Source organism: Hippopotamus amphibius, chromosome 11 (assembly GCF_030028045.1).
Source record: "Hippopotamus amphibius kiboko isolate mHipAmp2 chromosome 11, mHipAmp2.hap2, whole genome shotgun sequence".
Taxonomy (NCBI): Eukaryota; Metazoa; Chordata; class Mammalia; order Artiodactyla; family Hippopotamidae; genus Hippopotamus; species Hippopotamus amphibius.
This window is the reverse complement of record NC_080196.1, coordinates 23699126-23724360: the sequence shown is the minus strand read 5'-3', so window position 1 is coordinate 23724360 and position 25235 is coordinate 23699126. Positions and strand designations below refer to the sequence as shown.

General features: G+C 45.9%; 1 protein-coding gene across 1 annotated transcript; it reads right to left on the bottom strand.

The window, feature by feature from the left end:
- Window positions 1-12613: 12613 nt before the first annotated feature.
- LOC130832036 (BOLA class I histocompatibility antigen, alpha chain BL3-7-like) lies at window positions 12614-15918 on the bottom strand. Its single transcript, XM_057700578.1, has 7 exons — window positions 15814-15918; window positions 15225-15494; window positions 14770-15048; window positions 13561-13836; window positions 13348-13443; window positions 12882-12914; window positions 12614-12735 (listed from the first exon to the last, which is right to left on the bottom strand). The coding sequence occupies exons 1-7, from the start codon at window positions 15875-15877 to the stop codon at window positions 12614-12616; spliced, it is 1140 nt and encodes a 379-aa protein (XP_057556561.1). The 5' UTR covers window positions 15878-15918.
- Between the last annotated feature and the right edge of the window lie 9317 nt (window positions 15919-25235).

Here is a 25235-nt window from a genome sequence, read left to right as displayed (position 1 = left end):
ATCTGAAAACATGGTACTGATGAACTCAGTGGCAGGGGAAGAGTAAAGACATAGATGTAGAGAACAGACTTGAGGACATGGAGGTGGGGGAAGGAGAAGCTGGGACTAAGTGAGAGAGTAGCATAGATATACATACACTACTGAATGTGAGTAGATGGCTAGTGGGAAGCTGCTGCATAACACAGGGAGATCAACTCAATGATTGGTGATGACCTAGAGGGCTGGAATAGGGAGGGTGGAAAGGAGGCTCAAGAGGGAGGGGATATGAGGATATATGTATAAATACAGCTGATTCTCTTTGTTGTACAGTGGAAACTAACACAACAGTGTAAAGCAATTATACTCCATTAAACATGTAGAAGGAAAACAAAAACAAAACAAAAAACCACTTAGAAAAAAATAGAGAATAACGTAAGAAATATCCATGTACCCATCAACAAATTTTAACAAAATTCAATGCCTTTTAATTTTGGCTTTTAACTTTTTAAAAGAAATAAAAATTATAGATACAGTTAAAAAAAAAAGGTGATCTGGGGTAAGGGGATGTTAGTGGGGAGACTGAGGAGTGATCAGGGGATGAGATGCTACAACATCATAGCTGGGCACCTCCGGGAGAGGCCTACTTCCGGGCAAACCACTGCTCAGTCTAAGCCTCGAGAACGTTCCTGAAAGTCCCCCACTACTCCTCATCCTTCTACCTCTTCAAGCCCTGCTCAAGATCCACTTCTTCATGGAAACTTCTCTTATTGAGGCATTGTACTAACATGTCCTTTGTAATTCTCCAAATATCTCTCTGCCTACACTGGGTGGGATTTGAATTCACTTGTACTGGGGTTGCTGTGTAATTATCTTCCCATTGTGTTATGTAGTCTGCACTGTCTCTCCTATCACACATACACACACACATACACATACACACAACATACACACTCACTCCCCATACACTGGGGAGGCAACCTTGCTCAATAAACAGAGGTGCTCACTTTGAATCCACTGGTTCTCACCTCAGGATCACACTCTCTGCAGTATTTCTACATGGTTTTCTGACCAGCTCCAGGAGTTCCTAAATTCCCTGCCTTTGCTTTGTGGAGGAACGAACTTTCATCTGCCAGGACAGTGTCAACTATAAATTGGAACTTGCCATCTGCCTGTACAACAATTAAATCATTTTGTGCTGCTGTAGCTACTGACCTTCCACATCCCCTGAAGGGAATTCAGGAATGAGGCACTCCGTGCTTTGGAGGATGGGCGGAACAGGTCTTCAGATAGTTAGATGTTTTCAGGAGCTGATTTTATGAGCCCAACCCTTGCATCTCCTCACATCTAGAAAAGCACTAAATCCCTACATGGTGAAGTCTGTCCCTCGTGACAAGCAGAAACCCCGTACAAAAAAATGTGTTTGATTGCACGTACTACTCCTTTACCGGGAATATATATATATTAATCTTTCCTCTGCCTCTTTGGAACAGTTTCTCAGAGCTACATGGGATGCTGTCTCTGGGGCTGCCGTCCTAATTTTGTCCCAAAAAAACTCAATTCACAACTCTCATGTTGTGCATTTTTTTTTTTTTTAGGTTGACAACAGTGAGGAGGGGAAGGCAATGTCTTGTGTGGTTGTTGGAGGAACCAAGTTACTTTGATGATGAGACCAAGATCTTCACGAGTCAGATGAGGATTTTCCTCTAAATCTGAGGAATGTGCAGTGATGTTACAACCAAACATGGAGACTGGTCTGAACAAAGAGCACCCACTGAAGAAAGCAGGCAAGTGCCTGGGAGAAAGAAGAGGGAGGCAGTGCTCTGCACCTCTCCCCAGTCCTCAGGAGCGAGAGGTCCTCTGGACAGGGTTCCCATAGTGTCAGGTGTGGTGGTGAGTGGGCACAGGTCATCACTTGAGAGTGAAGGCTGGGGTTGTGTGCCACTCATTCATTCATAATTAATTCAGCAATCTCACTGAGTCACGGATCTGTGCCTAGCATATGATCTGGGGCTCTGCAGATGGGGAACCAGAAGATCATATCCTAGTGTTGGTCCTCAAAGGGGTTACAATTACTGCAGAGCATAATAGGGAACTCCTTATTGACATTTGGATGCATGTGCAGAGATGTCCCAGACAGGAACCTCCTTAGATGCTAAAGGTGAAGCAGAGAAATCGTGTACTGAAATTCATAGGTGAGACACCCCAGTGGTTAGGGAGAGTTTAATGAATGAGGTGGATCTTTGGATAGAACTTCAGGCAAGTGTATAGTTAGGGTAATGAAAAAAGACCAAAAAAAGAAAAGAAAAAAAGACGTTCCAAGCAGTCAGGAGTTAGTGTGTGGCAAGGTGTGGGGTGAAATTGAAACAGGAGGGAAGGGGGCAGGGCACAACCTTTGAAAGAATGACATAGCTCGAGGACAGGACATAAACTGATTAGAACCAAATGGATCCAGAGGGTGGACAAGTCGACTTCCAGGTGTCATGACAGCTCCAAAGCCAACCTTAAGGATCAAAATGTGGGCGGCAGCCCAATTTCTGGAAATCCCTGCCCCTTCCTGAAATAGCAGGAATACTCCTCCCACTCATTAGCCTATGACATTACCCATCGCTATAGGAACTGACAACCGCATACCCTGGGGCCTTTCTCACCTTCAGAGATGGCCCACTCTCTGCGGAGTGTGTTTCTCTCTAAATAAATCCACTTCTTAGCTATCATTTTTCCTCTCACTGACAAATTCTTTCTGAGAATTACAAGAGAGAGTAATGAGAGAGTATAGATTCTATCTGAAAGAATCTGAGAATCCCACATTTGGGAAGGACTTGGACAATGAGCTGCCTGGCCCTCTGAGAAAGTCTGACAATCCAATCGTTTACTTGAAGTGTCCAAGTTTGGAATCTCCATGGTTTTCCTTCCTAACACTTTATCACCCTCCTGTGTTATGTTTCATTTTGCTTATTTACTGATTCATAGACCCAGACACATTCAGTACTCCTAATAGCAGGGCTGGTGGAGGCGAGACATCAGCACAGAGCTCCATGGGGAGAAGGTGTGGAACCGAGGATGTGTGGACAGAGCAGTAACGTTCCCTGCACAGGCATCTACCTGATGGGAGGAGAGACAGTGGATTCTACTCCACAGAGAATAGGAGAGAGGGTTAGGACCATGTCTGGTTGAGGCATTTTTGCTTTCAGGCCCAGGAAGCTTAGAAATGTGTGGGTCCTGGCTACTCGAAGTGTGGTCCAGGGAGCAGTAGCAACAGCTTCATGTGGGAGTTTCTTAGAAATGCAGGGTCTCAGGACCGGCACACAATTTAGAGACTCAGGATCCATGTTTTAACAAGACCTTAAGATGATGTGCTTACATCTTAACATGTAACACCTTTCAGAAGCACTGCTCTAAAACCATCTTTCTCAAAAGGTGATCCCAAAACACTCAGAGCTCTTCTCAAAAAGAAAATTCTCAAGCTCTGCCCCAGAGGTACAGCATTGGGCTCCTTGTGGGTAGACCCAGGAATTTGCATTTTCAATAAGCACCTTAGGTTATTATGCATGCTGAGGTTTGAAGGCCACTGCTACAGATGGGTGCAAATCTGGGCAGGGGAGGGATGTGGGCTGGAAATGGTATGATGATATATAGCAACTGTAGCTCACATGACGTGGCTTGTACTGGGAATCAGTGGGGCAGATCCAAGTTCATACATGAAGAACACAGAACTCTTGCCATCCTCCAGAATCCTATGGGTGTGAGGGCAAGAAGGCAGCCACATCTGTCCCTTTGGTGGCAAGTAAATCATAGAAACCCCTAGACGTTCTAATTAGAAACTCATTTTGGGCAGGTTCTCATAAAAGGCCATGGGGTAGCCCTGTCCATCTCAGGGATTCAGTTGTGCCCCTGGTTCATAGAGGCCAAAGCTTGGGACTAATTTCCCATAAAAGAATCCAATAAAGTAAAAATGGTGCTGTCCTTATCTGCACTAGCAAAGGTCACCTGCCCCTTCGTGATATGTAAGGTCACCTCTACCATCTGGAAATTTTCATCCAGAGTCAGTTTGGTTTTGGAGGTGTGAGAGCTCACTCAGTACTGTCCCTGGTGACCCTACAGCCCAGATCCCCTCCTTCTGGCAGTGGGAGATCCTTCCCTTTCTTCTCTCTGACTCTAAAGCCACCTCCAGGATACAGTCTCTGCAGTGTGACAGTGCCACCATCCAGCGGCAGGTCCCAGAGGAGTAGCTGTCCTGAACCAGCACATTGGAGTTGGTGGTGAATCCCTTAGGATGAGCAGACGGCCCCAGTGGAGAGCCCCTCACAGCCACATGTTTCCCATCCTTGGACACAGTGATTCTGAGTGAGCAATGTCCTGCTCCAAGACCACTTGCACTGATGGAGAAAGAGACTGAGGGTCAGAGCTCCACTGGGTAGACACAGGAGACCCAGATCCTACCCATCACTAGACTCAGTGCGGATCACTTCAGCCATCTGTTCCTCCGTTTCCTCCTGCACAAGTTGGGAGACATAATTATTATTATTAATGATATTATGAAAACAGCTTGAATGTCCATGTCATCCTGCAATGTACAAAGCACACATGTAAGGCTCATGACAACTTAAATGTGGCAAAGAGAGAAAGTGCTACTTCTCCTTTAAGGGCAAGAAGGTGCGTCTCAGGAAGGTGAGGTGGTTTGGGTCCAGTCACTTGGCACCTGAGACAGAAGAGCAGCTGCACTGTGACCACCGGAGGTTGACCTACTCTTCCTGTTTCCTGCCTTCTCCACACGAGGAAAGGGAACTTTCCAGATGTCTTTATGCTTGAATTTTCTTTATTCTCTTTCAGTGGCTGCGGCTGCAGAAGCCATTTCTTAGGGACGAGGACGCCCCCGCCTGCGATTCACAAAGCCCCTGCCGTGCTTCGGTCTCTCTCTGGGCTGATGGCCCCTCAAAGAAATAGAAAATCATCATTACTTTCAAATGTCTCAAGTCTGAGATATTATTCCCCCACCAGAGATTACAAACTTTCCCCTGTTTTAAGCACAGGTGCTCCGCCAACACAGACAGTTGAGGGTCTTTCATAATTTCATTCGTAAGTATGCACTGATCTCCTACAGAAGCCACCAGGAAGGAAACAGGGCTGTTTGCATTGACCGTGATCCCTCAATAGGGCTCTCAGCTTTGTGCACACAGGCGTCACCCTGGGTAGCTTTCTCCAGCACACCTGCCTGTGTTCACCGGGTGAACTGACTTTCTGAAACCCACCCTCGTTGCTATGAAAATTATTTATTGTATAGCTTAGAATCCCCGCTGCTCCTAAAATTTGGTACAAGACCCAGTACTCCTGAAAATCCTTTTCACGTCTAACCTTGATGCCTCATTTCCCTCTATGTTAATAACCCATTTGTGAGGAGGTTTGAACTGTTTGCAAAGAAAACAGAAATGCTCTGCTACTTGACCCCTGCCACTTAGAATGATACTGTCATCTGTAGCTTAAAGCTTTATGGTCAAATAACCTACACTCAACCTAGGACAAGGAGTAGACTCTTCTGAGACAGACCTGTGGCTTCCGGTGGCCTGAATCTTTGGCTCCATTTGGGTCCTACACTTTGTATGAGAAACATAACCAGAAGGAGATGAGCCTCCACTGTTCTCCTGAGGTCTTTAGTCTTTGTCCTTCCCCAAGGTGTGTTGGGACACGCACTGGACTAGGAGTCAGCAGTCCTGGGTGTGTGTCCACGTTCTGCCACTTTCAACGTTAATGACCTTAAAACTTGATTTACCCTGATTGGTATATGCAATAGAATAATTTTTAAGGTCTTCCCCAGCTCCAAATCCTAACATTTTCTGTCAGTCTTGACCTTCTGAAGTGTCACCTTCCTTATTTATCATATTTCTTCAGGATTGAACAGCGGAAGCTGTCAGGTGTGTCAGGCTTTTGATCGGGTTTGTCTGTTTAGTTAGAAATGCACGTGATGAAGGACCATGGTTTTTAAACATAAAATCAGCAGAATCCCTTTGTGTGTGTGTGTGTGTGTGTGTGTGTGTGTGTGTGTGTGTATGGGGAGGTGAGCCCTCAAAATATTTAGATAACTGGGATTCAATGTCTCAGAGGTTTTTCTCTAGAGTAAAAGAGCAATTTTGAAACAGCTTTAGTAGGTTACAGCTCAAATAGCTCAATTCAAACTGCCTGCACCTCCAAGGCCTCATCCCAGCAGCTCTAAGGGAACAGCCTGCTCCTGGGGGAGCCAGGCCACAGGCTCCTCAGCCAGGTCCTATGGAACAGCCCTTCCACAGGAGTGGCCAGAGGCGAAACAAGGCACAGGTCAGTGAAACAGCCCCTGATCCTGAAGGAACAGACCAAAGGCTTCTCAGCCGGTTTCAACTGAAACAGTCTAATCTCAGAATCAGGAGAAAATGCCGAATGAGAAATCACATACAGAACAAGGCGGTAACCAGACAGGATGAAACCTTAAAAAAGATCCTGAACAAAGCCTGGAGAGCTTCAAACACAAAGAGAGCACAGCTTGGATTCAGCAGAAAGGTCCAGGGTCAGTGAGAAAAGCAGTGAGCTCAGTGGGCTCAATTGTGGGGACCACACCTGATTGTTTACCAGCCCCAGAGGCTTTGCGGGTCTTCTCTGGTCCTTCTATGGGTCACAAAAATGTTGACCTAAAACAAATAGACTGCCAGTTATTTCTCAAGCAAAGATGGGTTTATTTGGGATCAGCTGAGAATCACAATTTGGGGCCTGCAACCATGGTGAGCCACGTGCAGGGCCCAGTGTGGCAAGGGGAGGAGAAAGCTTTTACAGACCAGAAAAGGAAATTGGGAGTCAACAGAGAGTCCACGGCTTTTCATTGGCTGAGTTCTAGCCAGGAAAGCAGAAGAGTCTGTTCTTCCTCTTGGGCCATGCTATCCTCACAGGGCATAAGAGCTCCCCCTTCTGGTCTCCTGCCTGTATTTAGCTGAGGTTTCTGAGTATTAATTTTTTTTTTTAATAGACCTCAATAAATACTTGAGCTTACTACAAATCTATGGTTCCTACTTCAGGATGGCACTCTCTGCACTGTTTATATGTGGCTGTGTCTGAGCAGCTCCAGAAGTCCCTGCGTTACTACCTCTGGCTTCGTGGGTGACCCGCCCTTCACCTACCCTGACAGTGAGGAGATGAAGACAAAGTCTTGAGTTCGATAGCTGATGGAGGAGCCAAGGTGCTTGGATGATGAGACCACAACCTCACAAAGTCAGATGAAAATTTTCCACTAAGTCTTTGAAAGCACAGTGATGCTAGAGTCATACCGTGGAGCGTGATGTGAACATAGAACCCCCACAAATCCGAGTGGAGAGGAGCCTGGGAGAAAGCAGGGGAACGCGGTGCTTATCACCTCACCCCAACTTTCAGAGGGGGGGCCCTCTCCCAAGTGTTCCCACAGGGTCAGGTGTGCAGGCGCGTGTGCACAAGTTGTCACTTGAGAACGAAGCCTGGCCCCGTCTGCACAGAAGGGGAAGGTCTGTGTGATATTGATGAAGCAGTTAGTTAATCCAGCAGTCACACTGGGTCAGGGATACATGCCCAACATAAGATTGTGAGGCACTGGAGGTGGGAACCAGGACAGTATAACCCGGTGTTGGTCCCCAACGTGCTTATGGTTCCTATGGGGCAGCAGCCACCCTCTCAGGAACTCCTACGGACACCGTGATGCATGTGCAGAGATGGCAAAGGCCAGAACCTCGTTAAATGTCAAACGAGAAGCAGAGACATGGCTACTGAAGTTCATAGGCGAGACCCCCAGTGGTCGGGAGAGTTTAATGAGTGAAGTGGAACTATGGGTAGAACCACACTGCCTGTGTATGGTTTGGGTGGATGAAGGAAAAAGATTAAAGAAAACATTCCAAGCATTCAGGAGTTAGTGTGTGGCAAGGGGTGGGGTAATATCAGGCACAGTGAGTTCAGGGGGTAGATTGTTATTTAACACTTTCTAGTTGATGTCTCCTGTAGGTTTAGGTCTACTGAAACAGTGTGTGAAAGGCCTTAAATGCTAAATCAAGGCATAAACCAGTGAGAGGTGCAATGCAAGCTGAATGGGGAGGCTGCTCAGCTCTATCCATTGAGCCTTATAGGAGCATAAGCTCAATCAAGCTTCACAGATGCTCACATCCGGGCACCAGCCAGTCTCGCCCTCTCAGGGCTCCCAGTGTGAGAGGAGAGGAGGACACACAGTGACGGTGGCAGAGTGTGTCCGTGCTGGACTAGGAGCTTGAGCTGGAGACTGTGGAGCCCAGGGGAGGGTGTGGTGCAACCAGGCTGAGGCAGCCCCAGAGCTACTTGGATTTGATTCTGAAATTCACTCAGGCGTTTTCTCAGCAGAAGTTTGATGCTTGTTAGTGTGGATTTGTTTGCACGTCCAGCACCTCAAGGACAAGTGTCCTGAGCACAGTGCCCTCTTACGTTAACACTGTGCCCTGTGACTCTGTGCTCAGGAACCTGCTCTCAGAATCTAGACAGTTGGCACAGGAGAGACCTGCGGGGTCACAATCTAACCCCCCATTTACAGGAGACAAACAGAGAATCGTGGAGGTTGAGTAACTTGCCCAGTTAACACAGTTCAAGCAAAGTCCAAGTCTGTAAGTCCCCATCCAGTGCTTTTTCAATACATCCTGGAACCAAGTGCAGACCACTCCTCACCGCAGAGCTGACAGCGAATAATAAGGTTGCAGACACTTCCCTTGACATTCCAGCCAGGATGAGAATCACTGCTGGTGGTCTCTTCCTCCTCCTCCTCCTGTCTGATGGCAGGGACTGTGGAGGCTGAGATCTAGAGGAGAAACTCCTCAGGTAGGGAAGGAATACAGGGTCACCTGTCATTGGGTTCCATTGGGAACCTCTGCTTCCCCAGCCTGGCCTGGACAGTCAGCCCTGAGACAACTGACCCCGGGTCCCTCATATCTTCCCCCCACGATCCCAAATATACATTCATTAGTTCTCCTATTCTATTTGTTACGAGCATGTCACGAGGTCCAGCTGATGTGCCAAAAGTGGGTATTACAAGGGCATGGCTACCAGAGGAGGGAACACTGGGGGCCAACTTAGATCTGCCAACTACAGGCTGACTTTGGGGCCATCTGACTGCATGGCCTGTCACAGGGCTGAGGCTAGGAATGCAGAGACCAGAATAAATAAAGAGTTCAAGTCAAAGGTTTTGGGGCTCACTGCGCAGGAATCCAGATCAAAATTACGATCCCCCAAAACTGGCCCATTCTTACAGCTGATTTGCAATTGAAAAAGAGAACTTTGTTGGTGCAACTATAAAGGTAGGAAATGGGGAGAAAGGCAGCAGGGCTGAGAGTTAGCGTCGTCTCACTATCACAGGCAACGATCCTTCCAGTCTCTGCAAGAACCACAGCGGGGAAGCAAGGGGTTATGTGACAGGACCACCACCCCTGGGTCCTTCCAGGCTTTGAGGGTGACATTACCTTCTTTCATTAGCCCCAAGACACAATATTGTTTTTACAATTCTGCCTTGGCTGAGCTTGGGAGGCTCTTTCAGGGGCATCTACTTGGCCTTCCTTGCTGAAAGCTTTTACTCCACAGGTCACAGAACCAACATGAGGATTCTTGCCAGCTCTAAATATGTCCAGCCCAATGTCATATTTGGAATTTGGGCAAATTATCATCAAGTGGATGTGTGGATGCTGAGAACCCACTGAGATATGGGTGGACCTAAGACAGGACTCAAATTATTTCCTGTTCCCCATAAGCCTCTCTTCTAATGGGAGTTCAAGATGGTACTTTGGTTCCCCAGGTATCAGGGTCAAATTGGACTCCGTATCTAATAAACCTGAAAGATTCTAGATAGTCCCCTTCATCAGTGAATGGAAATCAGAGTAAACAGCCACAGGTACCTTTATGGAAGGACGAATTACTACTGCACACAATTGCTATGGTATTGCTGGGTACTTCCTCACTGGACCTAGGCACTTTTCAACCAATGAGTTCTAAAAATTGGCTTAGGGCTGGAAACTGGGTAAGGGCTGGTAACTTTCTATTAGGTAAGTAAACCTTAGCTGATAACTCAATCATTCTTCATCTATTAAATATCATATTTAACAACATTCTTGCTGGCTGTCCATCTATCTTACCCGTAATAACACCATGATCCATTAACCATCTCCATAAACCCGTTGCAGTCAGAATTTCTTGCTTCCTTTCTGACACTGATGGTTAATTTGGGAATTTAGCCCTCTTTGCTGCCTTGCTGTCACGTGTCCTCTGGCTTTCTGGGATCCTATCATCTCTTTTACGCTGTAATATTATCTCCTAGAGTCAGCCCAGCCTAGAAAGGACAGACACAATGGGGTTAATACTCTGCTCACTTGCTCATTCCTTACTGCCTGATAAACACTCCTTTGGGAAATAGTCACCTGTGTTTTCTCCAGTTTTGTTTTACAGCAGTGTGTTCACTTCTCTGAGCCTTGCATGTCTGTCTGTACAATCGCCATGGCAGTTCCGGCATCAATGCTTCATTTAATGTGTCCACAACTGTTTGTTAGAACAACTTTATTGAGATGAAATTCACATGTATAATCCAACCATTGAAAAGAATTGGTTTTTAGCATATTCACAGACAAGTGTGACCACAGCCACTGTCAGTTTTGGAAGATTTTCATCACCTGGAAGCATTGTTAGAGCACTGTCATCCCTGCACCCATTTATTCCTGTGCAGTCAGCCCCTATTTGCCTTCAACACTGCCCTCAGCCCTAGGCAAACACTGATCTACTTTCTATCTAAATGTATTTGCTTGTGGACATTTCATATAAATAGAATGAAACAATTTGATCTTTAGTTTCTGTTATCTTTCATGGAGCATAATGTATTCAGGGTTCATCCAAGCTGCACCATGCATCTGTATTCCACTCTTTTTAAAATTTTTATTTATTTTTAAAATATTTATTTATTTATTTATTTATTTATTTAGGGTGTGCCAAATCTTAGTTGCAGCATGCAGGATCTTTAGTTGCGGAATCTGGGATCCAGTACCCTGACCAGGGATGGAACCTGTGCCCCCTGCAGTGGAAGCTCAGAGTCTTAACCACTGGACCACCAGGGAAGTCCGATGTATGGACATATGTTTTCATTTCTCCTGCATAAATAGCTAGGAGTGAAATTGCTGAGTCACATAGTAACACTATGTTCAAACTCTGAGGAACTGCCAGACTCTTTTCCAACGTGGCAGCACCAGTTTACATTCCCGCCAGCAGATTACAAGGCTTCCAGTATCTCCCCATCGTCTCTGAGGACATGAATCTTGGTTTTCCAGATTATCAAGGAGGGGATGTCTCTTATGCTCCGCACATAAATTAAGCTTGTGGGTTACATTTCCTATCACAGCTCATAAGCTTGAGAAAAGCAAAAGTGGAGCCAGCACTAGGATTACTAGATCTAAGGGCAGAGCGAGAGGGCGGGCTGCAGAGAAGATAGAAATCCAACATGAATTAAATCATGAAGGGAACCTATTGGGTCCCTCCTCTTTGCTAATCCCAGAATCTGGTTCCTTTAAAAAGATGGGGAAAAGATGGAAAGACTAATAAAGGAAACAGCCCTAGAAGGAGAGAAGGAATTGTATGAGTCTGAAAATTTACCTCTTAATATCACCAAGAATCCTGTGTGCAGGAACCCCTGGGACCTGTGGGGACAATGACTGGAGAAAATGACCCCTGCTGCTGTCAGAGATGGGGACACCCAGAGCAGAATAAGATCGGAACTCTAAACGTGGAAAAGAGTAGTTGTAATTCCAGAAAATTGAAGAAGCAAAATATAAACAGACATGAGCTGGGGGATGAAGGGAAGACCAAGGCCTGAGCCTAGACTGACCTGGTTACAGGAAGCCCTCACTGCTCACGGTCCTGGGGAAAGGACAAGACCCTGAGGATGTCTTAGTTCTGGTGATCGCAGGTCCTGGTGAGACACGGTTCTACTGAAGGGACAAGGACAAAGGAGCTGAGAAGATAACCCAGCCCAGGGTGATCATGTCAAAACCCATGATGCACTGAGCACTGACTGGGCACATTTCCCATGCACCCTCAGCTCCTGACAGCCTCCTCCTGTCCCACCTGCAACTGACTCAGCACAGCAAACAGATGGCTTCTGGAAGGTTCTTAGTGTTTCCATTTATTTCCTCTCTCAAACTTTAGGAATCCTCACCTTTATTATCCCATCAACCCCTCATGGCACTAATTAGAAAAAACAAATTCATATTGGATTTTATTTTTACTAGGAAAGTAAGACATTATTACTCAGTGCAACACGAATAAACACAGGGATGGAGAGAGCCCAGACCCGCCTCTGCCTGAACAGGAAAGTGGATCAGGGAAGAGCACACAGTTCAGGGTAGGAAGGGGTCCCAGTGGGCAGGGCTGGGCCAGCCTCCCCACCTCCTCACATTATGCTGATAGGAACACAGACACATTCAGATGCAGCTGCAGAAAGAGGAGTCGGGATCTGAAGTCACAAAGTGGGACCGAGCATCACTCAGTTCCCACAAGACAGCTGTCTCACACTGTGGAAGAAATCATCATGGACAAATTCAGGTCAGTCATGGAAGTGCTGACATTCTCAACAGCCCCCCTACATGCTCAAATGTCCCACTCAAAGATCCCCACCACCCAGTGTGTCCCCTCTGCCCCAACTACTCTCCCAGTCTAGGCCCTCCAAGGTCTCACCTTTAGGATCCGTGAGAGACATATCTGAGCTGTGGACACTGTCACTGCCTGGGGGAGAACAAAACCAGGACGTGGTCAGAACCCACAGGAGAGAAACTAGAGAAGAAACTTTGAGGAGGGTGAGCCCCCCCCTCCATGACTTCCTGTCTCCCCCCTCACAAGGGTCTCAGGAATCACACCCCCTCCTCACTTACTTGCAGCCTGAGTGTAGCTCCCTCCCTTTTCACCTGTGGAAGAAAACGTCAGGTGAGAGGCCAAGGAGAAGACTGAGTTGTAAGATGCTAGAGGAAACCCCTAGTCCTGGACCACAGGGAAGTTTCCAGGATTGTGAACAAAACTCCAGGACAGGATCAGGAATAAGAATAAAGCAGAACTGGGGGACTGGACCAACTCCAGCCCTCCTGGAGGTCTGTCCTCAGCAGGGACCTTCCCCTCTGACCTTTGACTGCTGGGAATCTGCTTTCCAACCAGAATTATCTAGGTGAAAAATTTGTCGTTGTTTTTTAACAAATTCTTTACAAAAGAGTAAGTGTTAGCATCAGCTCCAGACTCCACATGTGTGTGGAGGGTACTTCCCAGTAATGAGGCAGCAAACTTCTACCTGGGCTTGAAATACCCCAGTGAGACAGGAAAGCTCAGATCCCTTCCTCCCTTCCCTACCTGAGCGCCTCTTTCTCCAGATCACAGCTCCAGTGACCATGCAGAGAACCAGGCCAGCAGTGATGCCCAGGATGGGGACAGTGGGCTGAGGAGGTTCTGTGGAGGAAAGGGAAGGGGCCCTGACCTCAGGCTTCAGTCTTAACTTTGCTGAACCTGTCCTGAAGGGCTCCTGCTTTACCTGAGAAGAAGCTCCACCCTCATCTCCCTCCTTACCCCATCTCAGGGTGAGGGGCTTCTGAAGCCCCTCATGCTGCACACGGCATGTGTATCTCTGCTCCTCTCCAGAAGGCACCACCAGGGCTGCCCACTTCTGGAAGGTTCCATCCCCTGCAGGCCTGGTCTCCACAAGCTCCATGTCCTGGGTCTGATCCTCCCCATCACGCTGCCAGGTCAGTGAGATCTCCTCAGGGTAGAAGCCCAGGGCCCAGCACCTCAGGGTGACCTCATGGTCAGAGATGGGGTGATGGGTCACGTGTGTCTTTGGAGGGTCTGAAGAGGAAGAATCAGAAAATGCACACTCTGTGTTCCCTCCATGGGCCACTGAGGCAGCATCATGTGACCATCCTGAGAATGGGCAGGACAATGTTTTTTTCCGCCCCAACTTTATTCATGTTTAATTAACAAAAACTTGCATATATTTAAAGTGAACTACATGTTGGTTTGATATACATGCACATTGTGAAGCTAATTAACAGCCAAGCTAATTAACACATCCATCAGCTCACATAGCCACCTTTCATGTGTGTGTGGTGGGGGGTTGTGTGGTGAGAATGATTAAGATCAACTTTAAAGTATATAATCCAGTATTGTTAATTACAGTCTCCATGCTCTACATTAGGTCCCCAGAACTTATTCCGAACCTTTTTACCCTCTGACCTACGAACATTCAGGACAATGGTTTTGAGAAGAAGCAGCACAAAAGCTAGACACCACCCCAGACTCCGGGGTCTGGGAATATCCCCTAGTCCTTGGAAAGTTCTAGAATGAGAGACTAGGGTAGGAGGCTCCAGAACTGCAAGAGGGAGAATACAGAGTAATGGTCCTGATTTGGGTGGAGGCTGAATGACTCAGGAAAGCTGGGGTTAAGCCTCCTAAGATGCTCTCAGGCTGAGCACAGGCCTTGAGAAAGAAAGTGATGGTTCACACGATGGCCTCATGGGTCTAAGGGCACCACTGAGCAGTTATTTCAAGGATGGTTTCCTGCTTCTTCCCCAAAGAGACTGGATTCCTTAATTGACCTTCAGAGACGTGGGGCCCCTGGCGAGTCACTGTCTTGTACAAAATGTGACAACCTGGGCGGATTCCTCCCTCTCTCGACAAGAATTGGGGTTGGTGTTCCCACAGGGACCCCATTTTCCTCTCCTCGTGGGAAGCCAGCTCCAGCCCCACAGGAGATCAGGGCGGCCTTGCAGCCCCTCGTACCTGCGCGCAGCAGCGTGTCCTTCCCGTTCTCCAGGTATCTGCGGAGTCCCTCCACGCACCTGACCTCCAGGTAGTTCCTGCGGATCTCCCCCACACCAGCCGCCTCCGCCTTGCGCTTGGAGATCTGAGCCGCCCCCGTGTCCGCCGCGGTCCAGGAGCTCAGGTCCTCGTTCAGGGAGAGGTAATCCGAGCCTTCGTAGGCGGACTGCCAGTATCCGCGGAGGAGGCGCCCGTCCGGCCCCACCTCGCAGCCGTACATCATCTGGATGGTGTGAGACCCTGACCCCGCCCCGACCAACCGCAGTGATTGAACCCAAACTGAAAATGAAACCGGGTCAAGTCCCCGCCGTTTCTTCCCCGGTTGGGGGGCCGGACGGGTCCCGCAAAGTTGGGACGACCCCGGCCCGTCCCTGGGGATGGGGGTCGTGACTGGGACCCGGGCCCGCGTCGCTCACCGGCCTTGCTCTGGTTGTAGTAGCCGCGCAGGGTGTTCAGGTTCACTCGGAGAGTCTGTGCGTGGTGCTTGTAGATCCGCGTGTTCCGATCCCAATACTCCGGCCCCTCCTGCTCCACCCACGGCGCCCGCGGCTCCTCCCTCGGATTCGGGGCGTCGCTGTCGAACCGCACGAACTGCGTGCCGTCCACGTAGCCGACGGCGATGAAGCGGGGCTCCCCGCGGCCGGGCCGGGACACGACGGTGTAGAAATACCTCAGGGAGTGGGAGCCTGGGGGCGGGGAGGGGTGAGAGCCGGCCCGACCCTCCTCCCGGCGCGGGGCCCCGGGTCCGAGGTGGTGGGGCCGGGAGGGGGGAGGGGCGAGAGGTTCTTGAGACGGAAAAGGTGGGAGAAGGGCCGGGTCTTCGGGTGGGATGGCAAAGGATGCGGCAAGCAAGGGAGGGACAGGAGGGGACCCGGGTGAGGGGGCAGGTCTGGGTGGGGTGTGGCGGTATCTCTCCCCTTCCCTGGGGGTCTTGCCCCTCCCGATCCCCGGGAGGTCCCCTCGCTCCTCCCCGCAGAGGCCGTCCCCTCCCGACCTCACACTCACCCGCCCAGGTCTCGGTCAGGGCCAGGGCCCCCGAGAGCACCAGGAAGAGGGTTTGCGGCCCCATTACCGGCGTCCCAGGGGTCTGGGGAGGGGCTGAGTCGGGGGGTCGGACGCTGATTGGCTTCTCTAGAAACCGGACACGCAATGGGAGTGAGAACTGGGTCGCGTCACAAGTGTCCAGGCAGGAGGGCCTGACACAGGTGGTGAGAAAGAAAGTGAAACTCCGGGAGCCAGAGAATCCCCAGCACAGAGCGTCCTTGCCTCAGACGCCGACCTTGACCCTGAACTTCTGAGAGCCTCGTCCTGCAGGGGACCTGGGACTTTGCCCTGATCCTTCTTCTTCTGCTCAAAGAGCTGTTTGTCACACAGTCTCCCAGAATCCTGGCCCAGTGGGTGTGTAGTAAGCGATTTCCAAAACACTCTTGCCAGAATAGTTATACAACCTTAAAAAGTAGTGAGGACCCCAAAGATAATTTTGTTTATGTGGTTACTTCTATCAATATTTTCCATAGTAGAAATAATAGAGTTTAAATTTTTAAAGTTAATTTATTTGGAATAATAATAACCTATGCATTTAATATGAAAACTATTTCCCAAAATAACACGGTAGTGGGAAAAGTGGAACTTTTTACATTTTCATATTTTTGCAAGTCTTTTTTTTTGTCTGTCTCATTAGAAGACCACTGGATTTTCATGTTTGCTTCTGCATTGAATCCGTTATTTTGATTGAAATCTATGAAAATAAAAAGGCCCACACATACATAGGAATAGTATTTTTAATAGCCTTTTCAGATAATTGTGGATATTCATCCTGGATACAAAACTAAAACTACACAAGTGGTGGTCTCTCAAGGGTTATTTTCAAAGTGGACCTGAAACAGTATCATTGAATATTTCCCATTTTGTTACATTAAGCCTATTTTGCACATGGAATGTGTCTTGTACTAATGTACGATTTTAAAAAAGTAACACATTGCTTCACTAGATCTTCCAGTGTCATTCATTCTTTCAAGTAAACATAGTATTCCATGAAAAAGAGGGTAATTCAGCTCACACGAATTATTTTCCTTGGGACATAATACTTTGGAATGTAGCAGAAGTGCATGATGTGTACTTTCCATGTCATCATAGAAGATACTTTTAGATGTGGATTTATGGATGATAATTTAGGAAAGATGGAATTTTTATTTTTTTAATTTATTTTTTTGAATACAGTTGATTTGCAATGTTGTGTTAGTTTCTTCTGTACAGCAAAATGATTCAGCTATACATATGTATACATGTTCTTTTTCATTATGGCTTATTAAGGAAAGATAAAAATTTTTCAGACGTCAACCAGGATGTTGTAACCTGCTTTTTTTTCTGCAAGTTGTGGTGAAAATAATTACTAGTGCAGTTTGCTACCATCATCTCCATCTCTCCTAAGTTATACCTCAAAGCAAATGTCAACATAGAGAAAAGTCAAAAAATATCTTATAATGCTATGCAAGTAGTTTTCCTCTCATGGGTCTCATTAAAGGGTCTCAGTGATGTCAAGGATTCCACAGAGCACACTCTGAGAACTGCTGTTGTGAATAAACCAGGGAGTGTTCCAGCTGATCCTTGCCTTTGTCTCCTCTTCATTTCAGAGAATCCTCTCCCTGAGCTGGACTCCCTGCCTCCCCAAACTTAGCTGAGGGCCCTGCCCCTGGGCTCCTCTGGAAGAGAACTCTCCCCCTGGAAATCAATGCCAGAGACTGTCTCCTCTGAAAAGGGAGGGAGAGGGACAGGTGTTTCCCCTTTGGAACTGGGAAGAGTTTGTACCTGAAGGCACCAGAGTCACTCATAACCTATTTGGTTTTGTTACACACCAGCTTAATATGTATTCATATCCCAGACAGAAATGTGACATCGTCTCTAAGAGAAATAATATTGGCCCTTTCATCTTACGTGGGTCTAATGCATCTGAATTGAGGCCCACAAAGCATGAAGAGCAGTCCTGTCCAACACAACATTCTGTGATGAAGGAATTGTTCCATAATTGTCCTGTCAGGTAGCCACTAGCTACATGTGGCTATTTAGCAGCTCCAAAGTGGCTATTGTGCTGAGCACTTTAATTTCAATAGCCATATGTGGCTAGTACCTGACATATTGGGCAGTGCATATCTAGAATGTTCTTAATTTTCAGGCTGTCCCCCTCAAAAGATACTATATAACTCATAGATTGACACATATTAAAATAATCTTCATATGGAAATTATGGATTTGTCTATGAAGGTCTTAGATATATCCTTAAGATATAGTATGTCCAGAAAGTTTCATTAATATGTATTTTAACAACAAGAGTGTTCAGACATTAAGCAAACCATGGTTTATCACCTCACATATGTGTTCAAATGTGCCCATCACTGGAGTTAATCCTTGTCTATATTACATTGAACTCTTTGTGTTATTTTCCTTACTCTGGTAAACATAAGCAGATAGAAGTCTTCACTTAGCCCAAGAGAAAGTATTTATTGAACACAACAGATATCTAGTACCTCGTGGGACCTGTGCTTATTGTAAAATTATAAAGCAGAAAATGTAACCTTAGCATCCACCACCTTAGAATTTTTGACTGCTCCTGCTATACAGTTCCCCCCCCACCACCCAATTTAATCAATTGTTTCCTTTCACCTTTGGGCCTCTCTCTCCTAGATGAAAATATACATGAATTTTCTCACTTGTGGAATGAAGAGTTGTATGACCCAAAGGTGAAAAACCATCAAAACCCAGAAATCATCTCTGTGTCAACCTGATACTCACAAGATACAAACAGAAGCCCCTATTCCAATGCAAAGGCACATAAACATTTTTGACAAAGGTAATGTGTCTCAATGTTTTTCAGCCTAAGACCACCATGAGCACATTTGTGGGCAAACAAGTTGAAGTTATTACTTGATGCAGCGAGGGTGATGACAGCATCGGGGACCATGGTGTTTAGTGTGAGGTGTTAGAACATACACAGTATGTGGACTCTGGTTGGGTGATTTTGAGGAGGGTGGATGGAGGAGGGGTTCACTCTGCATTGGGTGTTGTCAGGACGTGGGGGAAATTCTATGACCGGGTATCTCAGTGACTCTTCCCTATAGGGAGGGCAGACTATAGCGAGGATATTGCTGAGCGGAAAGATGCAGTGGTCGCTCTTATCAGCACAGGGAGAGGTTTGGTACATTGTGAGGGGCACAGTGCTGCCTTGTTTGTTCTGTGCTTGGACAGAATGATGTAGTGGTCTTGTTTTGTCTCACTGTGTGATTTCTCACGTGTCCTTGTCTGATGCAGATGTTCTGTGAGATGATTTATATCCAACAGGAGAATAACACGGCTGCGTGATGAGCACCAGCCCAGCTTCTGACAACACTGAGGCCTAATGTAAGTGTTAGAGCAGTTCCTGATGTCAGGGGCTGCTTTGTCCTTCCTGAATTCAATGTTTTAAAATAACTAAATCCCAAACAAAACATAATTAAAGTATATTAGAAAACAATTTGGAAAAGAAGAAACACAAATGTCAAACAAATGTATTAGTAACAAATAAATGTAAGGAAATTCAAAAATGTGGAATAAGAAATGTGAATATATTAAAATCTATCATCTTGGCAAAGATAAAAGTAAGATGAGAGTATTAACAGGAATTTGGGGAGACTATACTGCCTTAAAGATTGATGGGACTGAAAAGTGGTACAAAAATTTTAGCAGTCACTATGCAAAATGTCTCAATATCTTCAATATGCTTACATTTAAAAATTTATTTATTTATTTATTTATTTATTTATTTATTTATTTATTTATTGCTGTGTTGGGTCTTCGTTGCTGCACATGGGCTTTGTCTAGTAGTGGCAAGCGGGGCTTCTCTTCATTGTGGTGCGTGGGCTCCTCATTGCCGTGGCTTCTCCTGTTGTGGAGCACGGGCTCTAGGAGCGTGGGCTTCAGTAGTTGTGGCTCACAGGCTCTATAGCGCAGGCTCAATTGCTGCGGCTCAGGGGCTTAGTTGCTCTGTGGCATGTGGGATCTTCCTAGAGCAGGGATCAAACCTGTGTCCCTGCATTGGCAGGAGGATTCTTGACCACTGCGCCACCTAGGAAGTCCCATGTTTACATTTTGACACAGAAATTTCCCTTTTAGAAATTTATTCTGCAAAGATAATCACACATGTTCTCAAAAATATATATTCAAGGATGTTTCTTGAATTGTGCTTTATAAAAGCAAAGAATGGAAACAATCTAAATGCTATAGTCACTCTGATGATGGCAACTATGAATAGAGGAAAACTTACTGTGTCTCAGGCAACGATGCCATGTGATTTACATAGTGGGTCAAATTTATTCCACAAAGCAAACCTGAGAGGCGCCCAGTATGTGATCCCTTTGTACAGAGAAGGAAAGGGAGACTCAGAGAGGTTAAGGAGCGTGTATTTCAAGGCCACCATGAATCATGATCTGGAGATAAAGTGAAGAACAACAGTTAGGACCCTGGTGATGGGAGACAGGCTGTGCTGTGAGGGAGAAGGACAGAAATGACAAAGATAAATGTAGATCACTACTAAGTGCTAAGGGCTGTGAGGAAAATCTTCATGATATCATGAAAGTAGAGAACCAGGAGACCTGACAGCTCCCCTACCACTATTAGTAATAATATCTGAAAGATGTAAAAGATATGTGGCATATAAAACAAAAACGGATCTCTATACATTTACATAAAATCATAGAACCAAAAAGAGCTCTTGGAAATTTAAAAAAAAGTCATAGAGTGTATAATTCAATAGATGAATTGAAGGATTACAGTCACACTCCCAGTGAGTAGTAGGAATGGAAAAGTAATGGCGAGGAGGAGAGAAGACCTATAAGAATATTCCTCTATCAATCAAGAGTTTCCAGCAAGTAAACAATAAATTTTCAAAAATAACTGAGAGAAGGAAGTAAAAAATTTTTTTCAGGAAAACTTCTGGGAGTTTACAGACAGAAATTTACATCTTAAATGGCCTAACCAAATACTTATTGCAGTAGATGAAATCAAACCTACACCAAGAAACATCACAGTGAAATTGCAGAAAGAGGATGGGAAAGAAGAGGCCTTGGAAACTTCACAAGGCAAAAAACACAGATTTGGAGGCTAGAAGACAGCAAAGCAATGCCTTCCGAATTCTAAGGAAAAAGTCAGTATTTCCAACAGAGTTCTACACCTAGTCAAAATGAGAGTAAGTGTTAGGGTAGCCTAAGACATTTCAGAGTTACAATGTTTTCTTTTCCATGTTCTCTTCCTCAGGATACTATTAGGCAAAGTCGAGGGGAAATGATGGAGAAAATCAACAACGGGAAAACATGGATCCATGGAACAGGGAAGCCAGTAGGAGAGAGGGGCAGAAGGCTGCCCAGGATGAGGGGAAGGAGATCCAGGATGTCAGCCCTGCCCCAGGTGTGCAGGGACCTGTCCTTGTGTGGCAGCACTGAGGGATGTTCGAGATTGTGCAAAGAGATGAACTTGGTGGAACATCAAATGTGCTTGAATGTATTCATGATGACTTAGATTCTGCAGAGAGTTTTAGAATTTGTTCCAGGGAAAACTGAAATATCCATTCAAGAGGAGAAAAATGATCGTAGTCTACTAACTGCTCACTTGTGGCTAGCATTTCCATCATCATAAGAATACAAATATTGCACACTGAGCTAATCAAAATTACAAAACTGATAGATTTATAATTATAAATTATAATTATTTGGGGAAGACAGGGGTGTGTGAAAGAAAAACCAATTAACTAAAGATGACACATAAAACTGCAAAAGAAAGGAGTGTTACAAGCGTGCTTTTAGAGACATAGAAGAAACCATCAGAGAATCACCTTAAGAACTAAAACAGCTCTTCTCTGAGATTCAAGAGACGGTAGACATGGAAGATTGGGGATGTACGTCTAGATATCAAGTCTTGTAGAAGTATTTTACTTTCTAAAACTATGTGCATATATCCATTAGCTAAAAATAAAAAGACAACCCAGTAGGTGAGAGAATGGACTTAGGAATTCTTTGTAGTGAAAATCATAGAAATGGAGCAGTAGTTGGAAGGAAACTGTACACAGAGTGGTGGATGTTTATGGGAGGTTTTTGTTTTGATTTATTTAGTTTTGTTTGATTAATTTTAAAGGGAAGAATTACAGCATGTCTGTAGGTAGGAACCAAGGAGCCAGTAGAGAGTGGGAAACTGATGACACAGAGGAGGGAGGTGCCTGATCCTGCGCCCACGCTGAGGGGCAGCCTCAGATAGGAGGGGACCACCCATCATCGCTGTGGGAAGGTGAGGATACAGGCGCAGATGCGGGCGTGCGGGGGGAGGAGGATGCACTGCTCGCCTGAGTCCTTTTTTATTTTATTTTCTGAGTGAAAAAAACAAGCTCCTCATTAAGAAGAGGGAGTGGGAAGGGAGTGGAGGGGACTGAGGAGGGAGGAGGTTGTGAGAAATAGCCACTCAAGAGGTGTGAGAGTGAGCTGACTTAGGGAATGGCATCTGGAGAGTGCAGGGTGGGGGCCACTGTGGTCTGGGCTCATCAACTTAGAGAAATTTCCAGCTCTTGGGCAACAGCACGAGGATGTAAGAAACTAAAGAAAAATGCAACAAAATATCTCCAAATGTGAGGATTACATTTGTTTTATTTTGTCATTTATCACTTTCAAAACTTTATTACTTGTTTTACAGTGAACATACATTATATTCTGTATCATACATTATACATGTACATCATAATCAGAGTTAGAAAGCTTTGTTTACATTTTTAAAAAGGAAGGCAGGTGGGTAGAAACAGCACAGAGCTGGACGTGCTGGGCTCCGGGCCTGGGTTCTGGGCAGTGAACCCACACAGCCTTTTCGCCTTTTCTCAGCACCATGTTTTCTGGAGGCCAAGCAAGATTTTTCCCTTGTTTTCCTGGGTGTGGTCATTTACTAGGACATTTTTACCTCTTTGGTGTTTTCTCATGGCTTTTGTATTTTTCGTGGCATTTTCGGCTACTTGCAGTGGGCAGAATTGTCCATACAATCCAGCCCATCACTTCCAGTAATGGACTTTCGATGGCAGAACAGCTCAGTCAAAGGATGATGGGTCCTGGAGCAGAGAATGTGCTCCTAACACATGATCTGATGATGACTGGTCAAGGGTTTTACCAGTGTAAGGAATTTTAATGTAATTTTTGAAAACATATTTACCTGCACGCAAGGAAATTGAGAAGATCCTCAAGAGTATACAAAGGAAATAATTCATATTCTTCAGCTCAACCCCCATTCGCCAAAGTCCACTACTCAGAAACCATTGCAGGTAGCAATTTCTCATTTTCCCCCCAAAATATATCTATGCATTAATGAATACTGTTATGTCAGTAAAAGAGCTCAGGCCACAGACTGGGAGAAATTATCTGCAAATTCACATATCTGATAAAGGACTTGTTTTAGAATATACATAGAATGCTTAAACTCAATAATAAGAAAATGAATTTTTAAAAATGAAGGAAAGTCTGAACAGACACCTCTTCAAGAAGATATATCAATGGAAATGCATATGAAAAGATGCTCAACATCATATGTTATTAGGAAACGTAAATTAAAACACCAATGATGTACCATCACACCTATTAGAATAGCTAGAATCCAAGACTTGGTGATACCAAGTGCTGACCAGGGTGTGGAGCAATAGAAACCCTCACTCACTGGGGCAGGAACATGAAGCAGCACAGCCCCCAGAAATGATGGGGAGCAGCTCATTACAAAGCTACACAGAGACTCTCCATCCAGTCTACTAATCAATCTAGTCCTCACGCAACTCATTTGAAAACTTGTATTTGCATAAACCCCTGCACACCAATGTTTACAGCAGAGCGCCCCTTAAGTGTGGGCTACACATAGTGACTTCCTTCTAAAGACTACAGTGTGGAAAGTGGGGAAGTAAAAATAAAAGTTCACAAGGAGAAACCTGGATTTCTACCTCAGCCAGGTGATGAGGTGAACTTATTAGTGATAATCAGGTGGACCGTATACACCCTTGATGTGTGGAGAATGTCACTTATCTCTGCTGTCTTCTTCCCCAAAATACTTTGCCCCAGTCAACCAACTCAAATATGGGACATTCTACAATATCCCTGATCAGTACTCCTCAGAACATCAAGGTCATCAAAAACGAGGGAAGTCTGAGATATTGTCACAGCCAGAGGAGCCTGAGGGAGACATGATTGGGACTTAACATAATGTGTCTTTGAGAGGATCCTGGATCAGGAAAAAGAAAAAGTAATGAAATCCAAATAAATTTGGGGGTTTAATAATAATGTATCAATATTGCTTTATTAGCTGTGACAAATGTGTGATGGTGTTATATGATGTTACCACAGAGAAACTGAGTGTGGGATATATGAAAGTCCACTAACAGTGCTAGTTGTTTTGTAAACCTTGAACTACATTAAAATGAAAAAAATTTTTAATATCTGCCAGAAACGAAAAGGGAGTGGAAGAAACAATTATTGACGTTGAGTTTTCCAGGGTGTTTTCATGAATGAGCTGGGGAGAGAGGCTGTGGCGAGAAGAGAAGGAAACCTCAGACACAGGGCAGGCCTCCAGGGCTCTCCTCTCCTCCACTCCTTGACCCACCGGAGCCTGATGGGAGAGCTACTCAGCAAGCATCTTCATCTCCGCGTTGGACCAGGTCAACCATCTGTGTCTGACTCAGAGCTCAGCCCATCTTCTCCCAAGGCTGTGCTGAATAGGCGAGAGCAGAGTAGTGGCGCCCCTGTGTGGCCACAGGGCTGATGACAGGAGACCTGAGCTCCCCTTTGACCCCTATACAGAAGACCTGCCCAGGGTTTCCTTGGGCTCCCAGCAGGGGTCAGTGCTGTGCACACAAGTTGGCGTGCATGCAGTGTCATGTTCAAAGTCTGAACTGTTGACTTCCTAGGTGGTGCGGTGGTAAAGAATCCGCCTGGCAATGCAGGAGACAGGGGTTCGAGCCCTGCTCTGGGAAGATTCCACATGCCACGGAGCAACTAAGCCTGTACGCCACAACTATGGAGCCTGTGTTCTAGAGCCCATGAGCCACAACTATTGAGCCCATGTGCCACAACTATTGAAGCCCACGCACCTAGGGCCCGTGCTCCACAACAAGAGAAGCCCCACAACAAGAGAAGCCACTACAATGAGGAGCCTGCGCACCACAATGAAGAGTAGCCCCTGCTCTCAGCAACTAGAGAAAGCCCGTGTGCAGCAACGAGGACCCAACGCAGCCAATACATAAATAAAATAAATAAATAAATTTATATATATAAAAAAAAAGTCTGAACTGTTACCCAGAATACATGTTGACATGGACGTTTTTCTCCCCATTAAATGACCAAGGACTTTGGCCTCAAGGAGGATCAGATATAAAGGCCATAACACCTGGT